The sequence below is a fragment of the Gouania willdenowi genome, chromosome 22 (genome assembly GCF_900634775.1).
Source record: "Gouania willdenowi chromosome 22, fGouWil2.1, whole genome shotgun sequence".
Lineage (NCBI taxonomy): Eukaryota > Metazoa > Chordata > Actinopteri > Blenniiformes > Gobiesocidae > Gouania > Gouania willdenowi.
The window spans coordinates 19,598,037-19,624,489 of NC_041065.1; the positions used below are offsets into that span (position 1 = coordinate 19,598,037).

Below are 26,453 nucleotides of genomic sequence, written 5' to 3' on the forward strand. Positions count from 1 at the left end.
ATGAGATTAAAGTTGAAATTGAAAAAACAAACTCAAATATAATATTGTGATAAAAGTTTAAGGTTTGCTATTAAAGTCAAATCTACGGAAGAAGACTAGGGCCAATTCACCAAAAAGCTGTCAATGGTACATTGGGAAATAAACCGGACATGAAGAAGAATGAGAAGAAGACGGCTTGGAGACTGAAAGAAGACAAGCATAGTACACTAAACTGTTGTTGTGTTCCACAGATGTATGCAGAGGCATGTGCACAGGTCTTGCAGTAAACAGTCAAGTAAATAAATAACTGGGTCACAGTTGGAGTGTGGATCGGGCCACATTTTCAGTGAAAACCTAATTTTTTTTTCTTAAAGAAATGACGCGCAAACAACACTATGTGACCAAACCCAGTCACCAGTTCTAAATATCTGTGTGAATCCGACCCGTCCGGTAATGTCGGGTCCCGTCAGGGTTCGGTCGGGTATCCATCCTCGAGTTTCAGCTGTTAACTGTTGATGCGTGCCCCCGCGGCGGGTTGGCTGATGGCTGCAGTTACCCTAACCACCGTGGTGTCACTATGGAGTCTGATTTCTAGATCCCGCCCTGTGCTCCCTTAAGGTTTGTTTGCTTTTCATTTGTTTTTTTAGTAGAAATGTCTTTTGTATTAAACAAAATCATATTTTGTATTTTGTATAGTATTTTGTGGGATGACCAGAAAGAAAAAGGCTTTTTCAAATTCATGCTATCCTATTATTTCTGTGTTCACACCGTTCTCCAAACCTAACTTTCCAACTTTCTTACCTAACCCATCAGTTAGAAATAGTTCCAAAACAAAACAACGAGTACACTAACATAATGGCATTGGTTGTATAACAAAACCCCACAAAAACACATTTTGGACTTCCAATTTTCCAAATTAAAAGAGCTAAAGGTTCCTGAACATAAAGGAATGGCCTTGCACCCCCAGCTGCTAAGCATTTAATCCTCTGAAATATGAAGAAACAGTATGACTGGCTGTGTTTTGATCTCCTCACAGCCTGTAATCCCTCATTAATTGCAAATTCTGGGCATTCCCTTTGACCTGGGCTCTAAGATGGACATCAACACCAATTGCACGTCTTGGAGAGGGAGAAACCACCCCGCTGTCATGTGTGTTAGATAAATCAGCAGCCAGGAATCGGTTTGCTCTAAAGTCAGTAAAAGGAGGCTCAGTGGATTATATGGCCTGAGCTGAACTCCACACAGATCATGTCATGTCGCATCATTCACGGCAGAGACTGACAGGCTGGTGGTGGAGACTTTGGAGCTGCTCAGGGCTGCACACGTCTGACGGATGTCTGTGAGTGAGTCGTGATCTGATTGTGCAGGATGTTCATGGTCATTTTCCATCAAGCAACAAGTTATTTGGTTGGAGAGAAGTTTGTGTCTGAATGTGCACGTGAGATGGATGGATGGATGGATGGATTCTTATCAAAGTGTCCAGTTTTCAACACAGTGAATTACTGCCTCTGCAGATGTATTATTGACAACCCTAATCTGTTTTTTATACTAATCTCTATAGATACGTATATTTCAACATTTCTTTTTAAATATGGTGTTTCTGATGGCTTCCCATGTGCAACATCATGTTTCTTAACATCGAGGAGACTTTTGTAATCCATCTATCTATCTATATGACATCTCAGTGGTTCTCAAACTTTTTTGGCTGAAGTACCCCATTTCTCTTATTTCTGAATCCAAGCACCCTTTGTCTGACTACAACAGTTTACTTAGAAAACTATATAAAAACAACTATAGAGAACAATGATGGAATGAACTAGTGATAAGACACATTTTAAAAAATCTCATGTTGTAAGTAAGTGGAAGGAAACAGTACTTAGTGCAGTATTTCCCAACCTTTTTTGATTCCAATTTGATATCAAGAATTTCAGGCAAGCCCGAAGACATTTTTTTCTAGAATTAAGCCCGGGATTAGTTTTAACTAGGGACCACTTGTGATTTGTAATAATTGCGGAGAATGTCTGTGATGTTAATCCCGTGCAAATCGGCTATGTCAGTAATTCGTAAAGTAAAAATTACATACTAAGTTTTGCTGAACTCCGAGGTCCTGTGATAATGCTAATCCAATGCGAATAGGCATCTCTGTGATTTGGACAGAAATGAGCGGGATCTGATGCGCGATTACTCATTGTTTTGTTTCCGGAACACGTTGATTTATTTTATTAATTTTAAGGTTTCTTCTCGCGTCCAGTGCCTACTTTTTTTCTTGGTGCTCGCCATGTTTTGAAAACAATGTGAGCAAATGTTGCTCAATACGCAGCGCGTTGACATCATATCCGGGAGATGTCCGCAAATTTGAGCAAAATCTCAGGCTTCAGTTATCCCGTGCGAATGCGCGCCACATAAAAACCAGACGTTGGGGGGTCATTTATTTATTACGTGGGGTGCCCAGATAATACTTATCCTGTGCAAATGGGGCTTTAGTTTTTGATAGAGTTTGAGCTCATATATATATATATATATATATATATTTTTTTTTTTTTTTTTTTTTTTTTTACAGCATTTTAGATGACCAAGATTTATAGTTCACAAAGTGAAAGTCTAGAAATACAGTTGTTTAAGAGTTTGTGTTGTTTTGATAAAAAAAACAAAACAAAAAGAATTCAAAAAATTCAAAAATCAATTTTAATTTTTTTTAAATTTCCCAACCTCAAGGTTGAAAAACATTGATTTAGTGGCTCCTGAATAGATTTATTTCTATAGTTTTTATCTTTTTCGGTCATCTCACACCTGGAGTGAGACCAAGACTGACACTTTATTTGTTAATTTTCCTCTCTCTCTCTCGCTCTCAAGTACCCCCCGTAGTGCCCTCGCGTACCCCTAGAGGTACACGTACCCCCATTTAAGAAACACTATGTTATCTGACACCCTTACAAATGATAATTCATAGCAGGGGTGCAGGGAGACATCTAAACCATGCAGGACTGGAGCTCTCCAGGACCATACTGCACCCCTGATTAAGAATCTGTCCTTAAAGTCCCAAAACTCTTTCATTCATTGACATCTGGGAGGGTTGAAAGTTTCACTAACTCGTTTTTGTGCAACACTGCACCACCATTTCAATGAAAAGGTCTAAAACATTTAATCTAATCTTTCAAATGCATGGCTCCTTCTGAAAATTGCATAAAGAGGTTGGTTTCAGGTGCATAAAACAAAGTCAGCCTGTCAAAGTCAGGATGATATTATCCAGTGGAAGCAAACGATTCAGCCCAAAGGAGCCAGGCAAGAAAAAGAGGCCTTGATTAATCTTCAATTTGGCAAAACAAGCACAGCAGTGGTTGTAAGCAGGAGGGGACGTGAGCGAGGGAAGGGATTGTGTATCATGGGGGAGTTAGAGTTCTGTCAAATAATGACACTCACTCAGTAATTTTAACCTTGTCTTTTTTCTGCCAAGCCCTTAAAGTAGATGAATCACACTTGGCGCCATAGACATGCACATAAAAAGTGCTTTAATGATGCCAGGAGTCAGAGTAGATGTATCTTCAGCATCCTATTATCTAAATCACAAATTGTGACACACATAGAAGAAATGCCACGCACTTTGGTAAACCTCGAAGTCTGGGTGACTTGGGGACATTTTTTGACGAGCAAGGCAAAGGGGCTTCTCATTAGCTGCTCAAGTGTCCATGCAAGAGAATAATCATGTGCAGCTCAACCTTTTCGAAAATACAAAACCACTCTCAAGGTCTGACGCACAGAGCCAAAAGCAACAGATTTAGTTTCAGCAGGATTTCCAGTCAGACAGGAGCCAGGTTGGTTATATGGACACACTTGATTTGACAAGGCTACAGATATAAAACGGTCCAGTCCACACTTTGAGATCTCCAGGGTGTGCGGGAGAGAAGGAACGGTGTTAACTGAATTCACACATGTGCGTTTGGTTGGTGCAACCACATTCGCACATACAGTATAGCAGCCAGAACCCACACACACACTATGAGGATGCAAGAGCTTGATCTCTAAACTCCTGTTTTGCACTCAGGTCAGTGTCTAAAGATGATTTATGAAAGTTTGAGGTACAAACTTAACTCATTAAAATGATAAAAGTCACATCATGAAGAGTCAGGGTTTAAAAGGCATGGGCTCATACTGTAGGAGGATCAAACCAAACAGTCTATTAGGGCATACACTGTTGTTTCATCAATAATTTAGAAACTTGAGTCCACGCCTGTATAGGAAATAGCATCAAATTATATTGAGAGTTTAAAAATTGTGAAGATCTTAGAGTAAAAACAGATTATTTATTAGAAGCCTAAAAATTATAACAAAATAAATAAATAACAATGATATATTGTCCTCAAAAGTGGAAAAACTGATGTTTCCAATTGTTAGCATCAGAGCAAAATTCAAAAATTTGAATATTTTCCAAACAATAAAAATGTACTTTGCAATGTTTACAATACCATTTATAGTCAAACATTTGAACTGTAGACTATAGACTGTAGAAATTTTTGATAAATTAAAAATCTGTGTTATTTGTATGGGACAAGATCTGCTCTACTAAGTTTGGTGTCAATTTAGCAAAAAATGTGGGAGGAGATAGATTGAATAAGTTTGACAGTTTTGAAATAATAGAGTGATGGACTTCATAATTTGCAATAAATGTAAGTGTACAAAGGTTTCTTTGGTATTGGGGCTACATTTTGGTGAAAGATGCAAATCTGCAGCACATATGGTTAATTATTTTGTAAATTTTCACGTTTTCAAAAGTTAGAGGCTTCCTGTAGCGCCACCTTTAGGACTATTGACCTGTTATTGAAGCTGAGGAAATACGGCATGGGACTAGATCTGGACTGGACAAGAAGAAGTCTGGATAGGACTCCAGCTGGTCCAGGTTTGGGGGCCACTAGTGGGACTTGAACGCACTGAGAGGCAGCAATGTTCACTGATGAACCACATAATGTGTCTACTGGGAACAGCTCTGACAGTGGGACATCTAAAACTGCTTTTTCATAAACCTCATTCTTTTTTCTGCTGGCTTTAAACCAGTTGAGACTCTAACTTTGACTGAATCAGGATGTCTGGAATGACAAACAGGGTTTGGTGTTTTGAAATCCTAGCAGCTGGTCTTATGGGCCTGTACTGGGGAACGTGAGCTGGGTTTAGACAGTCATGAGACAGGTAGGTTTTACACTACTGATGATGTGTTGTTGCAATAGTAATCCGGCTGTGCTTTTTTGTGAGTTTGAAAAACCACCATCAGCTCTCTGTTGCACGGACTTCTTATTTGCAGCATTTAGGTTTTAACTGATATAAAGCAGTTGACGCCTGTACAGTGTCTGTGTTCCAGCCGCTGAGCCTTCAGAGGTGTCAGAGGTGTCTTGGTGACCTCTGTCATTAGTCTACTTCCTGCAAAAGCTCTCAGTTTGGGCGGACGCCCTGCTTTAAGTGGATTTTCACATGGAGTTCTGTCATTCCTGTGGCTTGACTGCAGGGAATGTTAGTGATGAAGACATTTTTTGGTGATCTTTGTGATTTTTCTCATAGCTTTTTCTGGTCTTCTTGTTAATAATGATGATACATCACAGCTATTGGTTGTCCTCTGTCTGGTATAGTGTCCCAAGGGCTTTGCATTTGTTGTTTCCTATACAAACTCAGTCCAAAATCATTCATGTCAGTTTTTATTTTGTATATTATCCTTTTGATAGACTTGTGACCTGTCAAGAATATACTTTTCCAGAACTGGTCTAAAGTTGTAAGTTAACACTTTGTTACTGATTTGTGTTAGAAATGGCTTTGGTGTCATTTAAATCAACCTCTAGCCTTTAAACACACGTATTTTCCCTTCATATGTGGGCATCGTCATTTTGGAGATTTCAGCCAATCAGTGATTGCATATCATGTTGTCGTGATGATGTATGCACTACTCTTCGTATTCCCGATTGCATATGGAGTCAATGGGAGCCGAAAGTCCTTCAGTTGAGTACAATCCGTGATTTAATTCGTGTATCATTCGTTCATTCGTTTTTCAATATGTAACAAAAACATGAAAAATGAAAAAAACACTCATTATTTGATATTTGTTTCCAAAACCAAAATGAAAAAACGGAAAACGCCTTGTTTTTCAAATTCAAGCTCTTTTGCTTCGGTACAGAAAACGAACACCGTAATTTGTTTTCTCCATTACCGATTTGCCAAAGAACGTGACCCGGAAGTGAAGCGTTACACATTCCGCGATATCTTTTTTTTTTTTTTTTTTTTCTGCGATATCTTTAGTTTTGCAACACTTAGGAGTCTCTAAATCCTCCGAAATGTCCGTGAAGAGGTTCTGTGCCCAACATCAGCTAAAGCGAAAAGGACACGTTGGAAGCAGCGATCTTGTCATGGCGCACTGCCGTTAGCATAGCCGTTAGCGTCGGATGAGAGTACACTTTCGGGTCACATACTTTGGCTAATCAGTAATGGGGAAAACAAATAACGGTGTTCTTTTTCCGTTTTTCGTTTTCTGTTCCGAAGCAAACAAGCTTCAATTTGAAAAACAAGGTGTTTTCTGTTTTTTCATTTTGGTTTTAGAAACAAATATCAAATAATGAGTGTTTTTTTTTTCCGTTTTTCATGTTTTTTTTTTACATAATGAAAAATGAATGATACACGGATTGAGTATCCCTGTAAGGTTTTGTTTTCTAATGTTGACGTCAGAAACGTTTTTCAGTTTTAATGACCCCAACCAATAATATATGTGCTGAGTAAAAACTCAAATGTGAAGCCAACGTAAAAACAAATCAATAAAAATCGCAAAAACATTGTTTGTTACATTCCTCGTGGTTGTCTGATGACTTGTATAATAATCACTTGAGGCTCTGGGTTCGTGTTTCCCCAAAATGCTTGTCACGCTGACCTGCTGGCGGAAAAAAATGCTGTCCTTGAGCAGCACCACTTACCTCAAATTGTCCAAGTAACCAACCAATTGAGTATATGAATGAAGTGCTTAATAGAAGTGGTTGAGATTATTTTCAATACGCGAGTCTTCTGACCTTTAGGAGGGATGATAGAAAATAACAGGCATTTGCACCGCAGAGATAATGACTTCATGCACGCAAATGATGATCTCTCCTTGGATGACATCATGCCAGCTTTCAAAGGAAGTCCAATCGTAAGATTTGATAAAGATAAATATGTTTGCTTTTGAAATAACATTTGACTAAGTAGTTGGTCTACTGGTGAAGCAAGCTTGTCCCAACTTCATGAGTCATTTTTTTGTGGGGCTTAAAATCTAATAATCGGTGTTTACATTCAAACTTGAGTGTTTCAATCAGGGATGCATTCACATGATGTAATACTGACCTCTTCACAGAGGAAAGGAAATTATATATTTCCCAAAGGCAAGATTATCTCGTAAACATAGCAATATTAGCACATTACTAATTACTTATGTGTATGAGAGCAAAAAATTGCAATAATTTCCTTGTACTTTAATATCCTGATATATTATATTGTATCGTATTGTGGCCTATGAATCTTATCGCCAAATGCCAGGCAATACACAACCCTAGTTAAAACTAGTAATGTAGCCACTTGCCTCTTTTATGTATGATTTTATTAAAACATGGTTTTGTTTTTTACGGCCTGGCATGGTGTGCTTGTATATGCGTTGCTTCTATTCCCACTCCCTGTACAGTTGGTATCCTTTGTTCACAACGTTATGTTTAAATCTGCTACGACTACTCCGAAAAACACCAAGTTTTAGCAGCTGTGAAATTCTCCAGTGAACTTTAAAACTTTGTGCTCAGACCATGAAGAGCTGAACTAGGTCACCATTTTTATGACACACCCAAGTGGTCGAGCCACAAGACTTCTAACAGTACATGTTGGACTGTTTGTAGAATATTGTCTCTGTGCGACTAGCGTGAAAACAATGTTGTCCCCTTTCTGTTTCTTCTCACCTAAAATGACTGGGCTGTGGTTTGTGTAACACAACACAGAGACCCTCTCTTCCACTGAGCCGCTGGTTTTTGTCTGCTGACGACACACACACACACACACACACAAACTTAGCAATTAGCATCACCCCCTTGTATTTTTGCGTCCTCTGTGAAAGACAAGACGAAGTCACTGCTCAAGTTCTACCAAAAGGTCGGTCAGAGGTCAGTGCGCCTATTCTTGAGCCTTATTCCAACTATAGTGTATTAGTATAGTGTATTAACAGTTATCTGAAAATCCATTTAAGTTCAACGATGAACTTTCCTGTAATTCTCTTCCTGGAACCAAAAGGTGTCGATTTGGAAAGCTGCATTTTTAAACTGGGAATTATTTACGTTTTTTTCTCTTACATTCAAGACGAACATAGTTTTTCTTCTTTTGAACCTCTCACATTCCTTGTCCTTCCTCTGACCATTAAAAAGATACAGCCCGATTCCATTTCTGCCCTTGTCTGACCTGTTCCCTTTTCATCTACTGATCGGTATTGATATCATCTTGCCTCTCTCTCTTGTGTGTGTGTGTGTGTGTGTGTGTGTGTGTGTGTGTGTGTGTGCGTGTGTGTGTGTGTGTGTGTGTGTCAATGAATTTAATATCTGCTCTGTGTGAAATGTAAAAAATGAAAAGTGAATTTAACAGGAAATCCCCTCAAAACTTTACAGACACTGTAATTTCATCAAGAAAAATGGACTGTTGACAACAGAGATGACAAATGTAAGCGTCAGCCTTGTATAAAGAACCTTTGACACCAGACTGGTGTCGATTCTTAAAAAATATTATCAAATAGGTGAGTTTAGTCGCATGGTACCGAATACAGAAAAGGCCCAAAGGAGCTGTTTTACAAAAGAAATACAAATACCATCAATGATCACTATATTCAAATTCCTGCCATATAATTTAGTGAAATGGTTCTTTGAAGTGGTTTTTATGACCCAAATAATCACTGGCTGGTTTTCCTTATCACATATGGTAAAGCACTCGAAAACCTCCTTGTGGTTTCCACCATCTTTGAGAAGCTGTAATCTTTTGGCGAGCTCAGATGGACCCTTTCTGTGGGACACATCACAGGGTCAAACGGGGGTAACGATGACATAACGCAGTCTATTGTGTGGGGAATGGCATGCAACAACAGTAGCTCCACGCACGGCCCTCACTCTGGCTTCAAAAAGGCTGCCGAGTTCAGCACTTCAAGGTATTTCATTGAAAAGGCACCCTACTGATGGGAACAGGAATGTGGAAGCTAGAAACTATCCTTTTGCACAAAGTTTATCCCATTTATGGGAGCTCTCGTGTTTAAAATTCCTGAACTGCTCAGTTAGCCAGCAAGCATTTCCACAGTGCTCACAGAGCAAAAAGTTTTGTTAAAGCCTTACCTGAGCTTAATTTTAGACAGAAATAATTCAACTACTCACAGAATCCCTTATTTGACTTCACAGGATAAAGTTATCCTTTATGTATGTTTAAGCCTTTCCTCCTGGCTTGGCAATGGAGAAGTTATGATAGACTTCCTTCAAACAGAGTTTGATCTCTTCATACCGAAGCATAGAGCCAAAATAATTTATTTTAGCCACTTCATTCCGTTTCCAAGACAACGTGCAGCCAGCTGGTACAGTAAAGACAGTCAGTATGTTTACAGGCACCGTAAACAAAAATCCAATAAAACCAAATAAATGGCTTATAATAAGTAACTGCAGGTAAACATGCTGGATCAGCTGGAATTTCACTTCAATTTTATTTCTATAGCGCCGAATACAACACAGTTATCTCATGGACCTTTCATGAGTAATAAAGGCATGTTTTTTCTTCATGAAAAAACGACAATCACACATGAACAAGCAGGGATGACAATGGGAGGGGAAAAAAATTACGTTATTTTCATAACCCCGGTTCTATGAGTAATATTTTTTGAGATGTTTCACTACGGGATGCACACTCCACCTGCAGCCCTCAGAAGCATTTCTCTCAATCTGCCGATCCTGATTGGCTGGTGAAACGCGTCGGTCCGCCAGGGATACTCTCACCTCCTATAAGAGGAGGAGGCGGACGACACACATCATTCAAACACCTCTTCTCACTCATAAGCATATCTTGCGTCTTTCCTACCAGCTCAACTGTCCACAGGCGGATCTTTTTTAACCGCCGTCGACGGACGCTGATAGGATTTTGGATGCACTTGCAGCGCTTACCTTGCCTCCTCTTGGCCGGCGCTGTTTTCGGTTCGACGCCACACCAACGTCTCGAACCTCGGTTTCCAACGCTACCCCAGACGCCCCTGACGCGTTGACCCACCTCGCAGGCGCTCACACACCAGTGGACTGTCCAGCTCCGCTCGACACCACACCAAGGTCCCGAGCTTCCAGACGCCAGCTCACAGCTGTAAAAGTGAAATGACGGACATCCAAGCAGAAGTCTCCATAACAGCGTTAGACACAACAGTTACACGGCAAATCAAGCGGAAAAGGCAGACCAAGCTGGAGAAGCAACAAACACTGAGAAGGAATGGATCGTTTTTGCTTTGCGTCCTTGTGGACCTCCGTGAGAGTGGGAACGGATGGGATGAATCGTGTGTAAACCAAGAGAAGCATATTCAAGGTGAATTAGTTTCATAGTCTTGATGCGGAGTGATGATTATCAGTCCGCTCAGAGCGGCAGGCAGCTGGGATCAAAGCCGCCTCTGTGTGATCTCTGGCGGGACGAACCGACAACAGCAGCCGCTGCTCAGGACAGTAACACATGTATTCTGTGTTAGAGTCTGAAAAACACCAGAAAAACCTCCAATTACACAAGACAAAGTCCATACCCTTGTCACTAGTCTATATGGAGAAAAATGACATTCACAAAAGACACCGGTAATCGAGGTTGAGTTTCGGTTTCAAAATGGAGTGGAGAGCGGATTCTGCACACTGCAGCTTTAACTGTTGCAAATAAAAACGTTAAAGCCTCTCCAAGTTGGCTTTTAATTCCGCGTAAACACTCCAAAGTAGCCTCCTGCTTTCTTTTGAGTTTGTTCATCACATTAGTCTGAGTGCTCTGCCCCACCCTTCAGAAATGACTGGCAGCCTTCCCAAAACAGCTGGCAACGTAAGACAGACTTTGCGATAGATCAGAAAGCTGCCAGCTCCAATCAGCAACATCCCCTCTACTGTAAATCCAATCATATAGACGTCCTCCATGGAAAGCATGGACAGACACACAACCTTCCACTTATTCCAGGAATCCATCGTGTATTCGGCCGCAATTGTTCCGACAGATCACACGGCTCACCCCTGCCCGGTCTTTTTGTTGAAAAAATGTGATCAATTGCATTGAGAGAACAGATGACCAATTCCATAATTTTCGTTTTTGGATAAAAGGCAGAAAAAGTCACCTATTTGATCCACAAGACAGAAGATAAAACAAGCAGCAAGAGCAGATAGGGGAGGAGTGTGGTAGCAGAGAAGAATGCGACCACCTTCACCGAGTAGCAGAAAAGAAGTTTGAGATAAGCCGGTCCGTGGCACTGCTTCAACAGTGTGATACCCTCACTAGGAGCGACCAGGATTTCAAACATATTTGATTTACTTACGACCACACGATTGCTGATCAGGAGCTGGTCGTGAGGTGTTAATTGCATGTATACTACACAACGCACGACACAATTTAGCCGACACTCAGGCCGATCCCAAAAAATAAAATAAAAAATCGGCTCAAAATGGGCCAAAAATCGCAGTGTATGCCTGCCTTCAAATGGAAAAAGTCATTTGACTAAAATTGTATTGGCCTGTTATCAGAAGGTCTTAAGAAAGAAATTGTTATTTATAGGAGATGTTCTAATCCAGGCCATTTGCAAAGACTAACGTAAAATGTGATCATCCTACAAAGTTTTCCTACATCACGATTTGTTTATTCTTCCTAAAGATGTTCATTTACTTCATTGGTTTTTCATCTTCCAAACTGCATTTCACATTCAACTGCCCTCATTGAATGAATACGTAACATTCTCTCCATTGACAAAGGGCGCATCCAGTGTTGAGCTCATGTTTTCCAAACAAACCAGTCAAAACCATACATTTCTCTTTTGGAATATTCAGATTGCCCTTTAAGCTGCAAGAAAAGCAAACATGCTGGGAATAAATAGTTTTATGTCAACCTTTCCACAACTTGCTGCCGAACCCTTGAATCCATCTCTCAATATAGCCGTGCTTTTTTTATCCTGGACGTTCAGATACAATATTTCAAGAATGCAGGGTGAACTTTGATATCTACCAGGCTTAAGAGTGAGCAAAACCACGAGTGATCAGGCGACAATGCCACAAAGAAAGTTAAAGCCTAATTTTTGTAATAGTTTTTTAGTCTGTAGTGTTGAAAGAAAGACACTTGAAGAGGAAAGATTGAATGTGGTTGGCGGTTTGAATCTGGATTTGTCATAATCCTTGCATTGTGGCCTTTGGCAAAACGCAGGTGAGCAGCTTTCTCTTGTTTAAACATGAACCATGAATTAATTTTGTTTATTCAGTCTAGAGTCAGTACACTAGAAATCAGTTAGCAACAGCACAAAAGGAGGAACACAGCTTAAATCTGACCGAGATGAGAAGATTAGCTGCAGCTGCGTAACACAGGTGATCTGAATGTAGCTAATTAGCAGAGTGTGGCTGGAGCTACTTGAAAAGCCAGCTTCAGTTAAATTTCTCTAGTTATGGCTTGAGATAAGGGGTGTCCAAACGCGCCACCAGCTTTTCAATGGTTGTGTCCGACTCGTCCCTCCTATCTCCTTTCCTATCCACTTTTCCTTAACCCCCGGGAAGTGTTTAAGTAGCGACCATGAAAAGGAGCGTTCAAATTCTTTAAAAGTTCAGGAAAGGAAGCTCAATGCCTTCTTTATAACCTCCTTTAGCCTAGGAAACACTGATGTATCTTTTACCAGAGAAGACGAGATAATGATGACTCACAATTCCTTGCTGCAACAACATTTAAAGGGACACGCTCATCCGAGCGCTCATGGAAACTCACAAAGACTGAACAGGGACACATATCATGTAAGTTACTAATTCAACAATATGCCTTGAACAACTTTAAATTATCTAGAACCCAAATGTGATAAACAAACCCTATTATCAGATTATAACTGACATAAAACAGAGCACTCTGTTGATCAATATGTACAATTGTGTGCCTACAATGTTATGTAGGCCTATATCTTGCATAAATTTAACAATTTCATAGAATCAAACTTATTTTGGATTCATTTTGTTTCCTGAGTGGAAGGTGAGTGTGAGCAACCATTCTCAATGTGACATTCTTTTAGTTTCACTTTTGTTCGTCGTGGCCTCTTTTCCTTTGATTTAAATTCAAACCTTGCGATATTTGAGATTAATATCAGCGCAAAAGTAGGCCATTTTTGGAAATTTGTATTTTTTTTTCACCATGGCAGACGTCACTAACCTTCACGGCCTTCGGATTATTACGTCACTTAGTGGAAGTGCGTCTGATTGTCAAAACTAACGTGGTGGCCTTTCCCTAACTCCTTTAGAAAGTCTCCTAACACCTTTCCTTAACCCTGTGACGTCATCCACGGGGGTTAAGGAAAAGTGGATAGGATAGGAGGGACTATTTGGACGCATCCCCAATCTTCGTCTTCTTTCTTGGCTATTGGCATGTTGCAACCAACCTGAATTGGTGCATAGCGCCACCTACTGTACATGTTTTATTTTATTACATTCCCATTCTACATTCAATGTATATTCCATTAAAGCATATACGCTCCTGAACTAGATTGTTTTACAATAATCGGAAATTAGTGGGGTCCTGCGGCACACAGAGCAACCACAAAGAAAATCTCCTATAAGCAAACCTTTTTTTGTTTGTTATTGGAACAGTTGTATTGGAAATTGATGGTTATGTGTCAGTGTTTTGGTACATTTCATTGTCATTTTGGCACTTTTTTAACTGTTTATGATGTGTGGACAAATCATCACGTTTGTTGCAATGTTTACAGCTCAACGGAAGGGATTCAAAATGATGTTTGCATTGAGCACAGTAGCATAGATACCTGAAAACAGAGACAGACCGAAACAAAACAGATCGACTTACGTAAACAGCTGTTGTCAGATTTGCACGTTGCTGATGACAAACTTCCAACAGGATTCAAAAGAGAATCTATGAATGTCTACTTATCATAGTTGGCGCTTGAGAATTGTGAATGGTCATTGCATCATTTAGCCCCGCTAGTAAACCCTCTTTTTGGAATTTTTTCTTCTTTGATTGATCTGACACGATATCAGCGCGAATTATACATACTTTCATTACTTACTGTATTTTGTGGCGTGAAATGTTAGAAAAGACCTAAACAATAGTAGGTATGAGAAATACTGAAACATTTGTTATTAACCAATGGGTTGATTAAATTTTAACTATGAACATAGGAATATTCGGTAACACTTTAGTTTAGGGAACGCCTACTAATTATTAATTAGTTGCTTAATTAGCATTAGTAACATATTGGCTCTTAATTAGTCATCATCAAGTACTTATTAATGCCTTATTATACACTTAATGGCAGGGTTAGGGATAGGATTAGGATTAACCTAACCCCACTAACCTTAACATGAGATTGTAATTCATATACAACAACTTCCTTACTTTATACTAAAAAGTAATAATTCTGAGGTTATTCAGGGAAAACTCTTACTAGTTGTATAATAAGGCCATGCAGAATAAGGCATTAATAAGTGCTTAAAAATGACTAATTAACAGTCAGATGTTACTAATTTGCATGCTAATAAGCCACTAATTAATGGTTAATAGGTGTTCCCTAAACTAAAGTGTTACAAAATATTCTTAAAATATTAATGAAGAATTAAATAAGCTAAAATTAAAATACCTTGAAAAACAACCTTAATAAATTCATTAAAATTTATGAAAAATTGGTGATCTTAGATGTGGGCCGACAATCTGATACTCATTTTGTTTGCTAATATCGGACCAATATCCATTATTAATACTGAACCAGGACACCTGTACTTAATACACTGAAATAAATGGATAGTCTTGTGAAATAATGCCATTTGTGAGTGATTTTTTTTTTTTTTTTTTTTTTTTTTAATACCTCTGAATATTAACTGTAATGAAATAGCTTTAAAGTGTGTTCAGTATTTGCTTGTGTGTGAGAACCCGTTCCACTGTTTTCATCATCAATGTGATTTTGCCACAGTCTACCTCAGTCTCTGCATCTACCACTTGTTTTCTTGCTTCCCTTCCCCCAATGAAGCCAAATCTGTTTACCTTTCTTTTGTGATGTCTTGCCAATTTGATGCTATCTCTAGAATATCATATTTCTTTGTACCTGGAAGTGTTGAGCTAATTGAAATTCAGGTGAAAACCAACCCAGTTTTCCCTACTTGTCCAAACATCTCCTGCATTGTTCGTCTCATCGTTACAATCTACAATTGTAATGTTCACTGGCTTTACTGTTGATCACAGACCTGAATTTAAAGATTTTTCATTCCCCTATTTGGTTATGAGTGTGAGGCTACATTACAGTGTATTTGTGACTCACATCTATTGCTCAACAGTGAACAGAATTTGAAGCAACATGTGCAGCCATTCCGAAGGCACACAAAGAGCAATGGGACTCCATTATAGGCATCAATGGGTCCTGTGTTAAGCAATTATTATTAATAAATAATCCAAACTGCATTTGGGTACTTTTATTTCTTCTACCGTATACAGTTGTGTGTTCTACTGCAGGTAACCCCATTGAATCTGATGTTTTCCTCAAGTTAGTTATTTAGCAGCTGTCGTTCATATTTGTGTTTTGTACATATATAAAGGACAAAAGAAAAACAACATTTACTCCGTTCTCCTGTTTTACTTCTTCCGATAATAACGTTGATGAAAAGGGGATCACATGTTTCCATAGACACCAGTTTATATGTAACGCGAGCTGAATCTGGTCACCATGTTTTAATGCTGTGTCCTGTTTGGACATGGTAAAAGACGGCACAACGTTACCTTTCAAAGACTGCATTATGTGAGTTATATTGAGAAGAAATGGATTTGGTTTGCTGACGGAGGAATCAACGTGACTATCTTTGACGTTTACAGCTGTATAATAAAGACTGCTTAGTGTCTAAGGCAGGGGCCAAATATGGAGCAGTTTGATCTCATGTGGGCCACAGATTTTATTAGGGAAAACGAGTAATTTCAACATTATTGTGCCCTAGTTCATGCTTCTACATATACACAAAATACTAAATATGTATTTTAAAAAAAACCCAACCATATCTAAGCAATAATCAGGATCTTCACTTTGAATTTCCAAGACTTCGGGACCAATTTCTATTTAATTAAGGGAAAAGTTGTCGTCATTTGAGGAAAATTTAAGGATTTTGTAAGCATTTTGAGTTTTTTCAACAGTTTAACATTAAAAATGACTGCAATCATGTGATATAAGCACCAGGAAAACTGTGAGCACCATTTTTACTTGCTCCTACGGGTCAAACTGGATGCTCCAAAGGGCCTAATATGGCCCCCAGGCCGTGAGTTTGATCTATGTGGTCTAAGGGTTGTGGGTTGACTATGCTTCCCATGCCGCTGTAACTTTGTCTGCACGCTTCACTTCCACATGAACCTGTTCAAGTGCAGTCAATTAAATAAGCGAAGCATACATGAACTAAAGTGCCAATTTTTCCAAAATAAAATACCCAGGACACATTTGAAAAATAAAAACATTTCAATAATGATAAGAATACACATTCTTTCTTTGCAACCTTGTAATCAATGGTTGGGGACCCCTAATATACCCATTTTCCCTAATCATTCATTGATTGAATTCAATTTAATTATGTTACATTAGTGCAGTTTGGTGTTTGGGTTTACACTCCCTTAGCAAAAAGTAGTCTACTTGAAGTTCATTTTATTAAGTATGCTTGAGTATAAGTATACTATGGACCATGTACTTGTAGCGTATTAGAAAGTGTACTAATTTAATACTTCTTTGGACTAAACATTTTACATTCATAAAAGCATACTTTATAAGTTAATTTTAGGTTTACAAAAGTACACTTTCAAGTATGCAAGTATACTGATCTATATACTGTACTACTAGTGTGTATAAGTATATACTTCTTGTCCACATTTTAGGTTATTAAAGTATACTTTATAAGATCATTTTAAGTTGACAAAAGTACACTTTCAAGTATACAACAAGAAGAAGAATCAGGGGTGTCACTTTTATTTATTGTCATATAGGTTTTCACACATAGATACGTAATTTGTTCTATGCATTTTACCCATGACGCCCTGGGAGCAGTGTTCCCACAGTGTTGGCCCGGGTGAGATTCAAACCGGTGACCCTACAATTACAAGCCTACTGTCCTTAACTACTTGGCCACTACTTTTTGCTATGGGCTAAATTGTCAAAGAATAGGCTACTTAGGGGAAGAGCATTACTTCTAAACTTGTCGTAACTCATCCACTTGATCAGACCAGGCCAAAACCATTTGCAAAATATACCAACAACAAAACTAGCAGAACACACCATTCAACGCCTAACTGGTTGAGATCCTGAGCATAGCTTTTTGACTTCCTGCCAAGACAGCACTCAGATACAAAGGTATCGAATGCTGGCAAAGATGACTGAAAAAACTGGTTCTGTCTTTTGCCTGCGCCTTTTTTAAGGTTGTGCAAGTTTGGAAATGTGTTGGGTAGACACACACAGCCTAAAAAAAATTATCTGTATCAAAATAACAGCTCTTATAGGTCAATGAAGCGAGAATTTGAGGAAGTGCATGTGCCTGTGCATGGAATCTGGCACATGTCAAGATCAGCTGCGACACAAAGCACATACTATCTTTAGTCACCTAATCTCCATGTGAACCCAATTCAGATTATTTGAAATGTGACATTCTTCAACAGCATAATTTACCCACAAGATTTTGTTGGGAATTTCCTTTGCTGAGGCTCATTAAGAGAACATTTTTACGGTGCATGCAAACAGAGAAAGTCCCATTTGAGTTGTCTTTCTAGTTCTAAGGGATTCTTTTTATATCCATACAGGAGTTGTTTCGCTAGTGCAAGCTCATGCTAATGACACTTACAAGCCAAAACAGGATTTTTACAAAGAAGTTCCCTGCTCACTAACAAGCCCAGTCCAGCCTTTGGTTGGTGGTTTTATGCCATAGCAACTCATTTCATCACCCAGCATAATATTATGTTGAAAATAGACACAGCTATTTCTCTATAAGAAATAATAAAATAGAATGCTGTTATTGTCATTAAACATAAGGTACAACATATTTAAGAGACACCTCTTGTGGTGCAAGGTACAGAGAAAATAAAAAGAAAGGTATATTATGTTATTTACAAGGGGAGCCACTAAATAAACCAACGCATTTACAAATTATCTGCATTGACTGAACAACTCTTCTGTGTTCAGTGACCGTATTATATTAAACCTTAAGTTGCTTTATGTAGACTACATCCCAGAAAGCTCCCTAATCTTTGTTTGGTTGGTGAGTTCACATATATGCTATATAATCATTTATTAAATATTTTGATTCCTGCAAGAAAAAATTGTTGTTGCAAAAATACTGCACTGCAAGTTGTGTCAACCTATGACGACAAATGCAGACATTGTCATTTATTTTTTTACATTATTTTATCATACAGCTGCTGTTCTAGACAAATCATGTGCCGGGAATGAATTTAAGAATAAATCAAGGATGGGGAGCCAACATGTTAGGTCGGTTATGACGGAAAGTCGGGGTTGACATTGGCTACTGCCTAATCTGTCTGATTTTCTTTTTTTTATTTACATTTTTGTTGTGCTTTTCTCCTCATTTTCTTAAATTAATATAGTTTTATTTATATATGGACAACACAAGGATGTGTGCAGGATCTACTTCTGATGTTGTGCATCAGAGCAGCCACAGCCGGGAGTCGGCTGCACTATTTACATACGAGATGTACTTCTGGCTGCTCTATAAGGACTTTTACAGAAAGTCTAGACTAAATCTCGAGTATGATATATTGATAGAGTTTGCAAGTCAAATTTACAACACATTAGGGCTGGATGCAATGACGAAAAATGTATGTCACGGTATTTTTCAAAATTCTAACGGTTTCACGGTATTTGACACTATTTTTCTTTGGCAGTGGCTATCCGTATGGTTGCCGTATCAATATATTGGCATTCTATCCGTACACCGTAGGGATGTAACAATTAATCGTAAGGCAGTTAAAAATCAATTCATAGGTATCACGGCTCATATCGATGCTCTGAAAATTGAATCGCAGTACTTTTTTTAAACAGCAGAGGGCATTATATATTTATCCTTCTCTTGTCCAGAAGTGTAGGCAGCGGGCGGAATCTGCTACTACTCTCTTTCTGGCCGCCTTCTACTGTTAAACATGTTCATAAATGATTCCTTACCCCTTTAGCACCGAAAGAATATCTGTAATATTATGTGAATATCTGTAAAAGTGACGTTTTTCTATTAGCTCTGTCTGCTAGCACATAGCATCTCGTCTTCACTGCATGAATTTCTGCATACCAACCGACCACTGGGTTACCAGCGCCCTCTGCTGGTCCAAACAAATATCTGACGTAAATACAGTGCAATGACTGGGGGTTTTTTTTAAAGTCTAATTGCTAAGGCACAAAATATATTTTCAGTTGCACTTTTAAAAAGAAAAAAAAAAAAACTATTATGCAGTTTTGCATTGTTTACTATAGAATCAGAATTTAAATTAATAGGCTTCTTCATTTGTATTATTCCTTTATTTATTTCATTCAATATTTATTTTTAGTTAAATTGCATTGTTTTGAATAGTTTATCAAGAAATTCTTTTGACAATGAAAAATAAAAGGAAAATAATACAGTATTTTCTAGTTTTTTCCCAAAAAAAATGAAGGAATATTTTTCAGTCATCATTTGTCTACAGTCCCATTTTGTAAAATAAATCGTGAGAGAATCATATCGTGAATCGTATCGGGAGTTGAGTGAATCGTTACATCCTTAAAATGCAGCGCACCTTTTTGGCCAGTTTAGGTCAGTCATTATCCAGTTTAGGTTGCCTGACTAAGACTAAACCTAACCCTAACCCTAAAAATAGTTGCGATTGGTATACCCTAAACCTAACCCTAACCCTAAGATGCCACGTACTTGTACTTTGGTAACCATACCAATAGCACTGAGGGTTGTCTGGTTTTTTTTTTTAATGTATAATCAGGTGTTCACAACATTTTCCACTGGTTGAAAGAGGAATTACTGCAGTAGATTGACTTGGGATGGTCTATTTTACTGTCATAATAAGTGAATATTGTAGAATAATTCCACACTAGTAGTAATACAAGTTTGCAACAGCAGCCCAATGTTTCTTTGCCACGCTTGCTTAGCTTTAGCATTAGCTTGATTTCTAGCTTTAAATGCTGCATACTCAGTGTTTCTTATGGTGAATAAGGTAGCGTTTTGTTTGCAGCTCCACTACGACTTATTTCCGCAGTATAGGAATTACAAATTGCGATCATTTGCTCTCTTTTTTTGTGTATTACTGCCGACATGCTAAGCTAACTGTGCCTTCGTGTCCGTGAGTGTTGTTCCCCTATAACAGAGGCATGCACATGCTCACATGCAGCTTCAGAGATTTCAATTGTGTCTTTCTTATCCATGTACACGTATGATTTACATCACAACTAACACCAGAGCGCTACTGTTTACCTTCATATTTAGAAGTGCAACGTTGAAAAGGGTCCGGTCTGAGATCCTAACCCTAAACCTAACCCAATCCAGTAAACAAATAAAACACGCGTCCGTTCACTTTGAAAACAAAAATAAACAAAAATTAATTTTTTTTGGCAAAAATTAATTTTCCGGTAGTGCGCATATTTGCGCATGTGCATATACAGTCTCAGTACGGCGCAAATTCAGTACATGACACCGGTACGGCGGTATATTCAAAATTTGTATCATAACAAAAATACATATCGGTATTTGGTATGAACCGGTATACCGCCCAGCCCTACTACACGTTCTCTTTCAGTATCTTTTAAAGGGGCAGCGTTATAGGTGCCAGACTGGTTGGTCTGAGTACTTCCCAGACTGATCTGATCTGAACTGCTGGTATTTTCACAGACGGTCATTCCTATGATTGACAGTGAATGTTCCAGTATCAAGGGAATGTTACTATTTTTAACAAAACAAATAATACCACATAAAATAATATTACTAACACCAAATTTTGCCTTTACACCTCAAGAAGTTCACTGCCGCCCTTACACCTGTGAGTAAAATAAACATTGATGATCAGCCCCGTCGGTTATTTTTAACCACTGGGTGTGTTTCACTTCCGAATGCTAACTGCCGTATGGTTTATTTGTGTAAGAGTTAACGGTTGGTGGTAAACCTGGTACTCCTCTTGAAGGGAACACTAAAAGGGTCAGTCCGAGTGTTTGAAAAGCATCTGTTTGCATGTTGCATAACAAAAATATCCCAAACAGCTTAACATGAAGAAATACACGTCAGACGGAGTGACAGCCACGTGATGTGAAACACGTCCTGCTCTTTGGTTTCCTCATTTGATCCTCATGAATGCTCATGCCAGTGTGAGGTGACCAACATGCTAAAGGTGGAATAACAAACTGCTGTAATGTTTCATTAACATGTTGGCTTTGGGTGGAACAGATATTGGCTGATTGCTAACCAGACCATGTAGCATGTAAATTATAATATTCAAACTTGAACAGAAAGTAATCTTTTTTTTTGGATGAAAAAGTCACGATTATGAGATAGAAAGTCATAATTATGAGATACAAGCATTTGCAGCAGTCTATACTGACAGACTATTAAAATTTTTAATTACAGTTTGAATAATAATTCATTCAGAACACATATTTTGGCTGTTTATTTGGTTATTGGAATTCAGCACATGATACAAAGTGTAGAAAATAGAAGTACTTAAATAAGTCTTTATAGCTAAATGTTTGTCAAATTTACATTAAATTTACATTAAAAATCTCATTATGACTTTTTTCCTCATAATTATGACTTGCCATAAGGTTTTTTTGTGTGGCAGAAACAGGCTTCCATAAATACACAGGTAAAAAATAAATGTATTTAGTGTACTAAAAATTCAGCATACTTTTGTGTACTTGCAGCCACACTTATCAACAATATACTTCAAGTGTGTCTATGATTAGTTACAGTAACTTAAAGCATGCTATTTTGGAAAAACTAATCTTGTACTAAATATATTTAATTAAATTGTAAAAAAAAATAATAAGTTCAACTGGAATTGTATTTTTACGTGCTGAAGTGGAACATTTCAAAGTGTATTTATATGCTCTAAGTATATGACTTTTAATGTACTAATTATATGTTAAATTAGACAAATTTAAGTGTACTTTTTTGTAATACCAGTACATTAATATATTTGTGTGTATATATTTATATCCATTTATATATATATATATATATATATATATGGAGAGAGAGAGAGAGAGAAGGCAGTGGTTGTTTTTTTGCAGTGTAAAATCCACCCGCCCTCAGTATGGGGAGTGCCTGTCAATATGCCAACAGTGAGTCACTGAACCTTTAGTGACCTTTGCTGAGCACACAAACTGCCTTCATTGTTAAAATTAAACAAAATATTTAAAAAAAAAATTATAAATGGCGCAAAAAGTAAAACAACGGAGAAAACGGAAGCATTTAATCATTGTTTAGTGCTCCTGGCTTCTTGTAACACCACACAAAAAACATACGTCATTGACATAAAACGTATCTGAATCTCGATCTAGGGCGCACTCCGTACCGTACTACACAGTTGAAGTGTGCGTCAGTGTCACTAACCAATCCTTTCGGATTCTTCCAACGCATGCGGTCGCTCTATTTTATGACAGTTTGTGTATTATTTAAAAGGTTGAAACCCTGCTATTTAAAAAGAATTAGAATTTTATGTTTTGAGTCAATTCCGATTTCTTTTGGTTTTTTACTTTATTTTCTGTCTGGTTTTTGATATATATGAATTTATGAATAATCCTCAGTCAACAGCAGCTCACGAGGAGGCGCATCCAAGTGTTCTGAACCAACATACTTCTATAGGACGCCTTCCCTCTACATTTCCTTGAAGTCTTCTTTTTTGGCCTTGACCAGCTTAGTGGGATCAGCTTGCAGATGCACCTCTGAACTTCTCTTATAGGCCTCCCAGCAAACATCTGTGTTTGAGCCTGTGTGATTGTGTCGCACAAAGTTGTCCCCAGCGTATCCCACCTCGCCATTGTTCGTGTCGATGTTGGAGTATGGATTCTCTCTCATAGCTCGTGTCTTTGGATCAAAGTACAACGAGTTTGGTTTTAGATTTCTCAGATATTTGGCTGTGTCTTCTTGGAAAAGCAGGTTTGACCGGTCATGTCAATATTTTCAGCATACTTGTCTTCATCCTCGTCTTCACTGTCACGCTCTCGCTCACTTTGGTCCAGTTTTCCCGAGGCCTGCTCGTTGTGCTTTCAGCGTCCTCTTAGCCAGATCTACTTTGGCATACTTTTCAACAATATGCTGGTGTTCCTCTGGGTCGTACCCATTCCAGCGATCGCATTTTCCATCGTAGTCTAGAGAGAGTTGGATCTGGCTGTGCTCATCTGCAGCAATGGCTCTCCCTGTGAATTTGGGCCAAGCTTTTCTGGGTCCCTCAAAGCCGTCTTTCTTTAGCGTGGGCCTCTTTGAAGGGTCGACATACTATGAAACAGATGAGATGTACTGTGGGATGTGAAGGTTGATGTCTTTGCCCTCTTGGTCCACCTCTGCAGAACCAGCTTCTTCTGCTCCTCCAGCTCCTTCTTCTTCCTCCAGTTTTGAAATATTTAAACTTTTCTTATGTGTAAATACAATCAATGTTTGCTATGTTCCTTGGAGAGAAGCATAACAATCTGATGAAGCATTACAGTGATTTATGGACATTGCATGCAAACAATTTCATAATTTGTGCAATCATTCATGTAACCTCCGATTTAAACTCTACACTTGTACAATAGACTTAGGATGTATAAAAACTAAACGATAAAAACATAAAACTTACCAGATACCAGTTAGTTACCCACTCTACATTTAAAATTAAAATTATACAGCTACATCAAATAAATGACTAATAACCAATATGCAGATTTTTTAACTTGTGGATCAACTCATATTAACTACTTCTTTTTTATTTGGTGTACTTTTGAATATTTCTGGCTTTGTAATAAAGGCTTTTTCTATTTTTGCAAATAATGAGTGCCTAGACTGTATCTTTTTATGCAGTCTTTGGCTGAAATTGTACCCTTTTTTTTTTGCTCCAAAGTTTTCTGTTGTGTACAATTTTCTTTTGAAAATGGAAATTTTCCTCAATTATCTGCTTAATGGAATGTTTACACATCTGAAATGAAATATGAAAATTTATCTTTATTTGTGGCATTAAAAATACAGCAATTGGGGATTAAAACCTTAAATCTGACTTGCTGCTACCTGTAGAAACTCTATACAAATTATTTGTACGATGAGATAAACTGTGAACCACCTCTTTATCGATAACTGTTCAGTATGATCACCATTTAATCCAATAAAGAAACTGAACAGGATATGTATCCCTATTTAATAAATATTTTACCCTTGAAATCGATCTAAGAGTTGTCACAATATTATAATTTCACACTCGAACTGCATGACAAATAAATTCAAATCATAAAACTTAATGTACTCATGTTCAGGGAGTTGTGCTTGTAAAGCAGTGGCGCAGAATGTCGTAGTTATGACGCAGCGGCGCAAGTCGATGACGTAAACCGCAGCTTCGTCTCCTAACAAAAAAGAAACTCCGTTTCCAAGCAACCAGCAGCGCAGCTGATTTAGAATGATAAAATGTTGCTCACTTTAGCTTAAGAGCTAAGCAGAGTCAGGAAAAACAAGTCAAACTTTCACTGTTCACAATGGTTAAGCAGGCGATACAGATATTTGGGCGCATTAAACCCGTTAAGAAAACAGCAGCGGTGAGTAAATGCCAAAGACAGCTCTATCTTCGAATAGAGAAATGAAGGCATGTTTTCTTTGGGGCACGTGTTATTTACAGTCCAATGTTATGGTATCAACTCCACCTTTATCACCTTTATCATGTTAGAGCAGGTTCGAACACACCTCAGTTAAACACCGCTGCTCACTTGTATTGTTTTCCACTTCAGTTCATCTATTTAGTCGGTTTAAAATGCCTCGTAGGTGAAACACATCAGGATAATGATAAACAATAAATCGATTATTCCCGTTAGGTGGTGAAGCCAGCAACAGACACACCCTGAGCAATCACAGACATTAAAAATTCAATTTCAAATATTTCTCTGATTTTTTTTTTTTTTTTTTTTTTTTCATTGTCTTGTCAAAACATGTTCGGAGATACAAGTAAATACAACAGAATTGCGTCTTAAACTTTGAAAATATGCCATCAAATTAACTTGTATATTGGCTACTGCTTGTTTAAATGTATATTTTCCCGAAATCAGTGGTTCTCAAACAGGGGTACGCATACCACTAGTGGTACAGGAGCACAATGCAGGGGGTACTCAGATTTAACAAATAAAATAATCAGGCTATTTTTTTTTTTTTTTTTTTTGGACAAATTCACCACAAATTAACAGTACTATTGCTAAAGAAAATACTATATATATATATATATATGTAATTTATTGAAACATGATTATTTTATGCTGTAGAGGCCATTTTATCACACTTTTGACAATAGGAGACAATAATTAGCTACATTTTACATCAGAGCCTGCATTTATGTACTCTTAAAGTAATTGCATAAAAGTTGCATTGATTATTTAAAAATAATAAATTACACTTTAAATTCCACTCATTGCTTTGAATTTGTAAATTATTAAGCATTAGGGAACCAATGTTCAAGACACATTTGTCCCTACACGGGACAAAAAAATAAATCACACTTTTTTAAATGATAAAAATAAGTTACTTCTTTTGCAGGTTTGTTATCTATTTTACTGTTTCTGTCACAATAAAACAGATTAATGGATAGATGATGATAACAAGGTTCAGGCAATGTTCAGGACAATGCTGGACATTGTAAAAACTGGACTAAAAGAAAGATATGTCTAACAAAACATTGGACATACACTGTATTTTCCAGCCAAAAGAAAAAAGAAAAAAAAAAGATCTAGTCAAGCAATTGAAACTTGTATTTCAACTGTTATTGTAGTACCTGTAGAAAACATACCCATAATGATGCAAAATAATCCTATTATTGACCCAATTTCTTTGCTGTTACGTAACACTAATCACCGCACTCCACTGAGCTTGACTAAATAAATTAAAGTGATGTAATGTGATTAACTATACACAATAATAAACGTCTTAAGAGGAAAAAGGTTCACAATTTGAAGCAGAAAAATCTCTTTTAGCAAACAAGCATATTGAACATATGAAGCATCTACTCCCAAACTTTGTTGGGTATTTTATCTTTATTTGTGTGCCAAAAAAATGTTT

The 26,453-nt window shown here is 37.8% G+C and overlaps 1 protein-coding gene across 3 annotated transcripts in view; it reads left to right on the forward strand.

Annotated features, from left to right (window-relative positions):
* Nucleotides 1-1,183: 1,183 nt before the first annotated feature.
* Nucleotides 1,184-26,453, forward strand: part of kif6 (kinesin family member 6) — a 72,876-nt gene continuing 47,606 nt past the window's right edge. The window contains exon 1 of one of the 3 annotated variants that reach the window (XM_028437379.1): nucleotides 1,184-1,318. In XM_028437379.1, coding sequence (XP_028293180.1) covers nucleotides 1,313-1,318 — 6 coding nt within the window. In that variant the 5' untranslated portion in view covers nucleotides 1,184-1,312. Of the gene's footprint in view, nucleotides 1,319-12,205; nucleotides 12,397-24,763; nucleotides 24,950-26,453 lie in introns of those variants that run through there. The other 2 variants (XM_028437380.1, XM_028437378.1) reach the window with 2 other exon arrangements.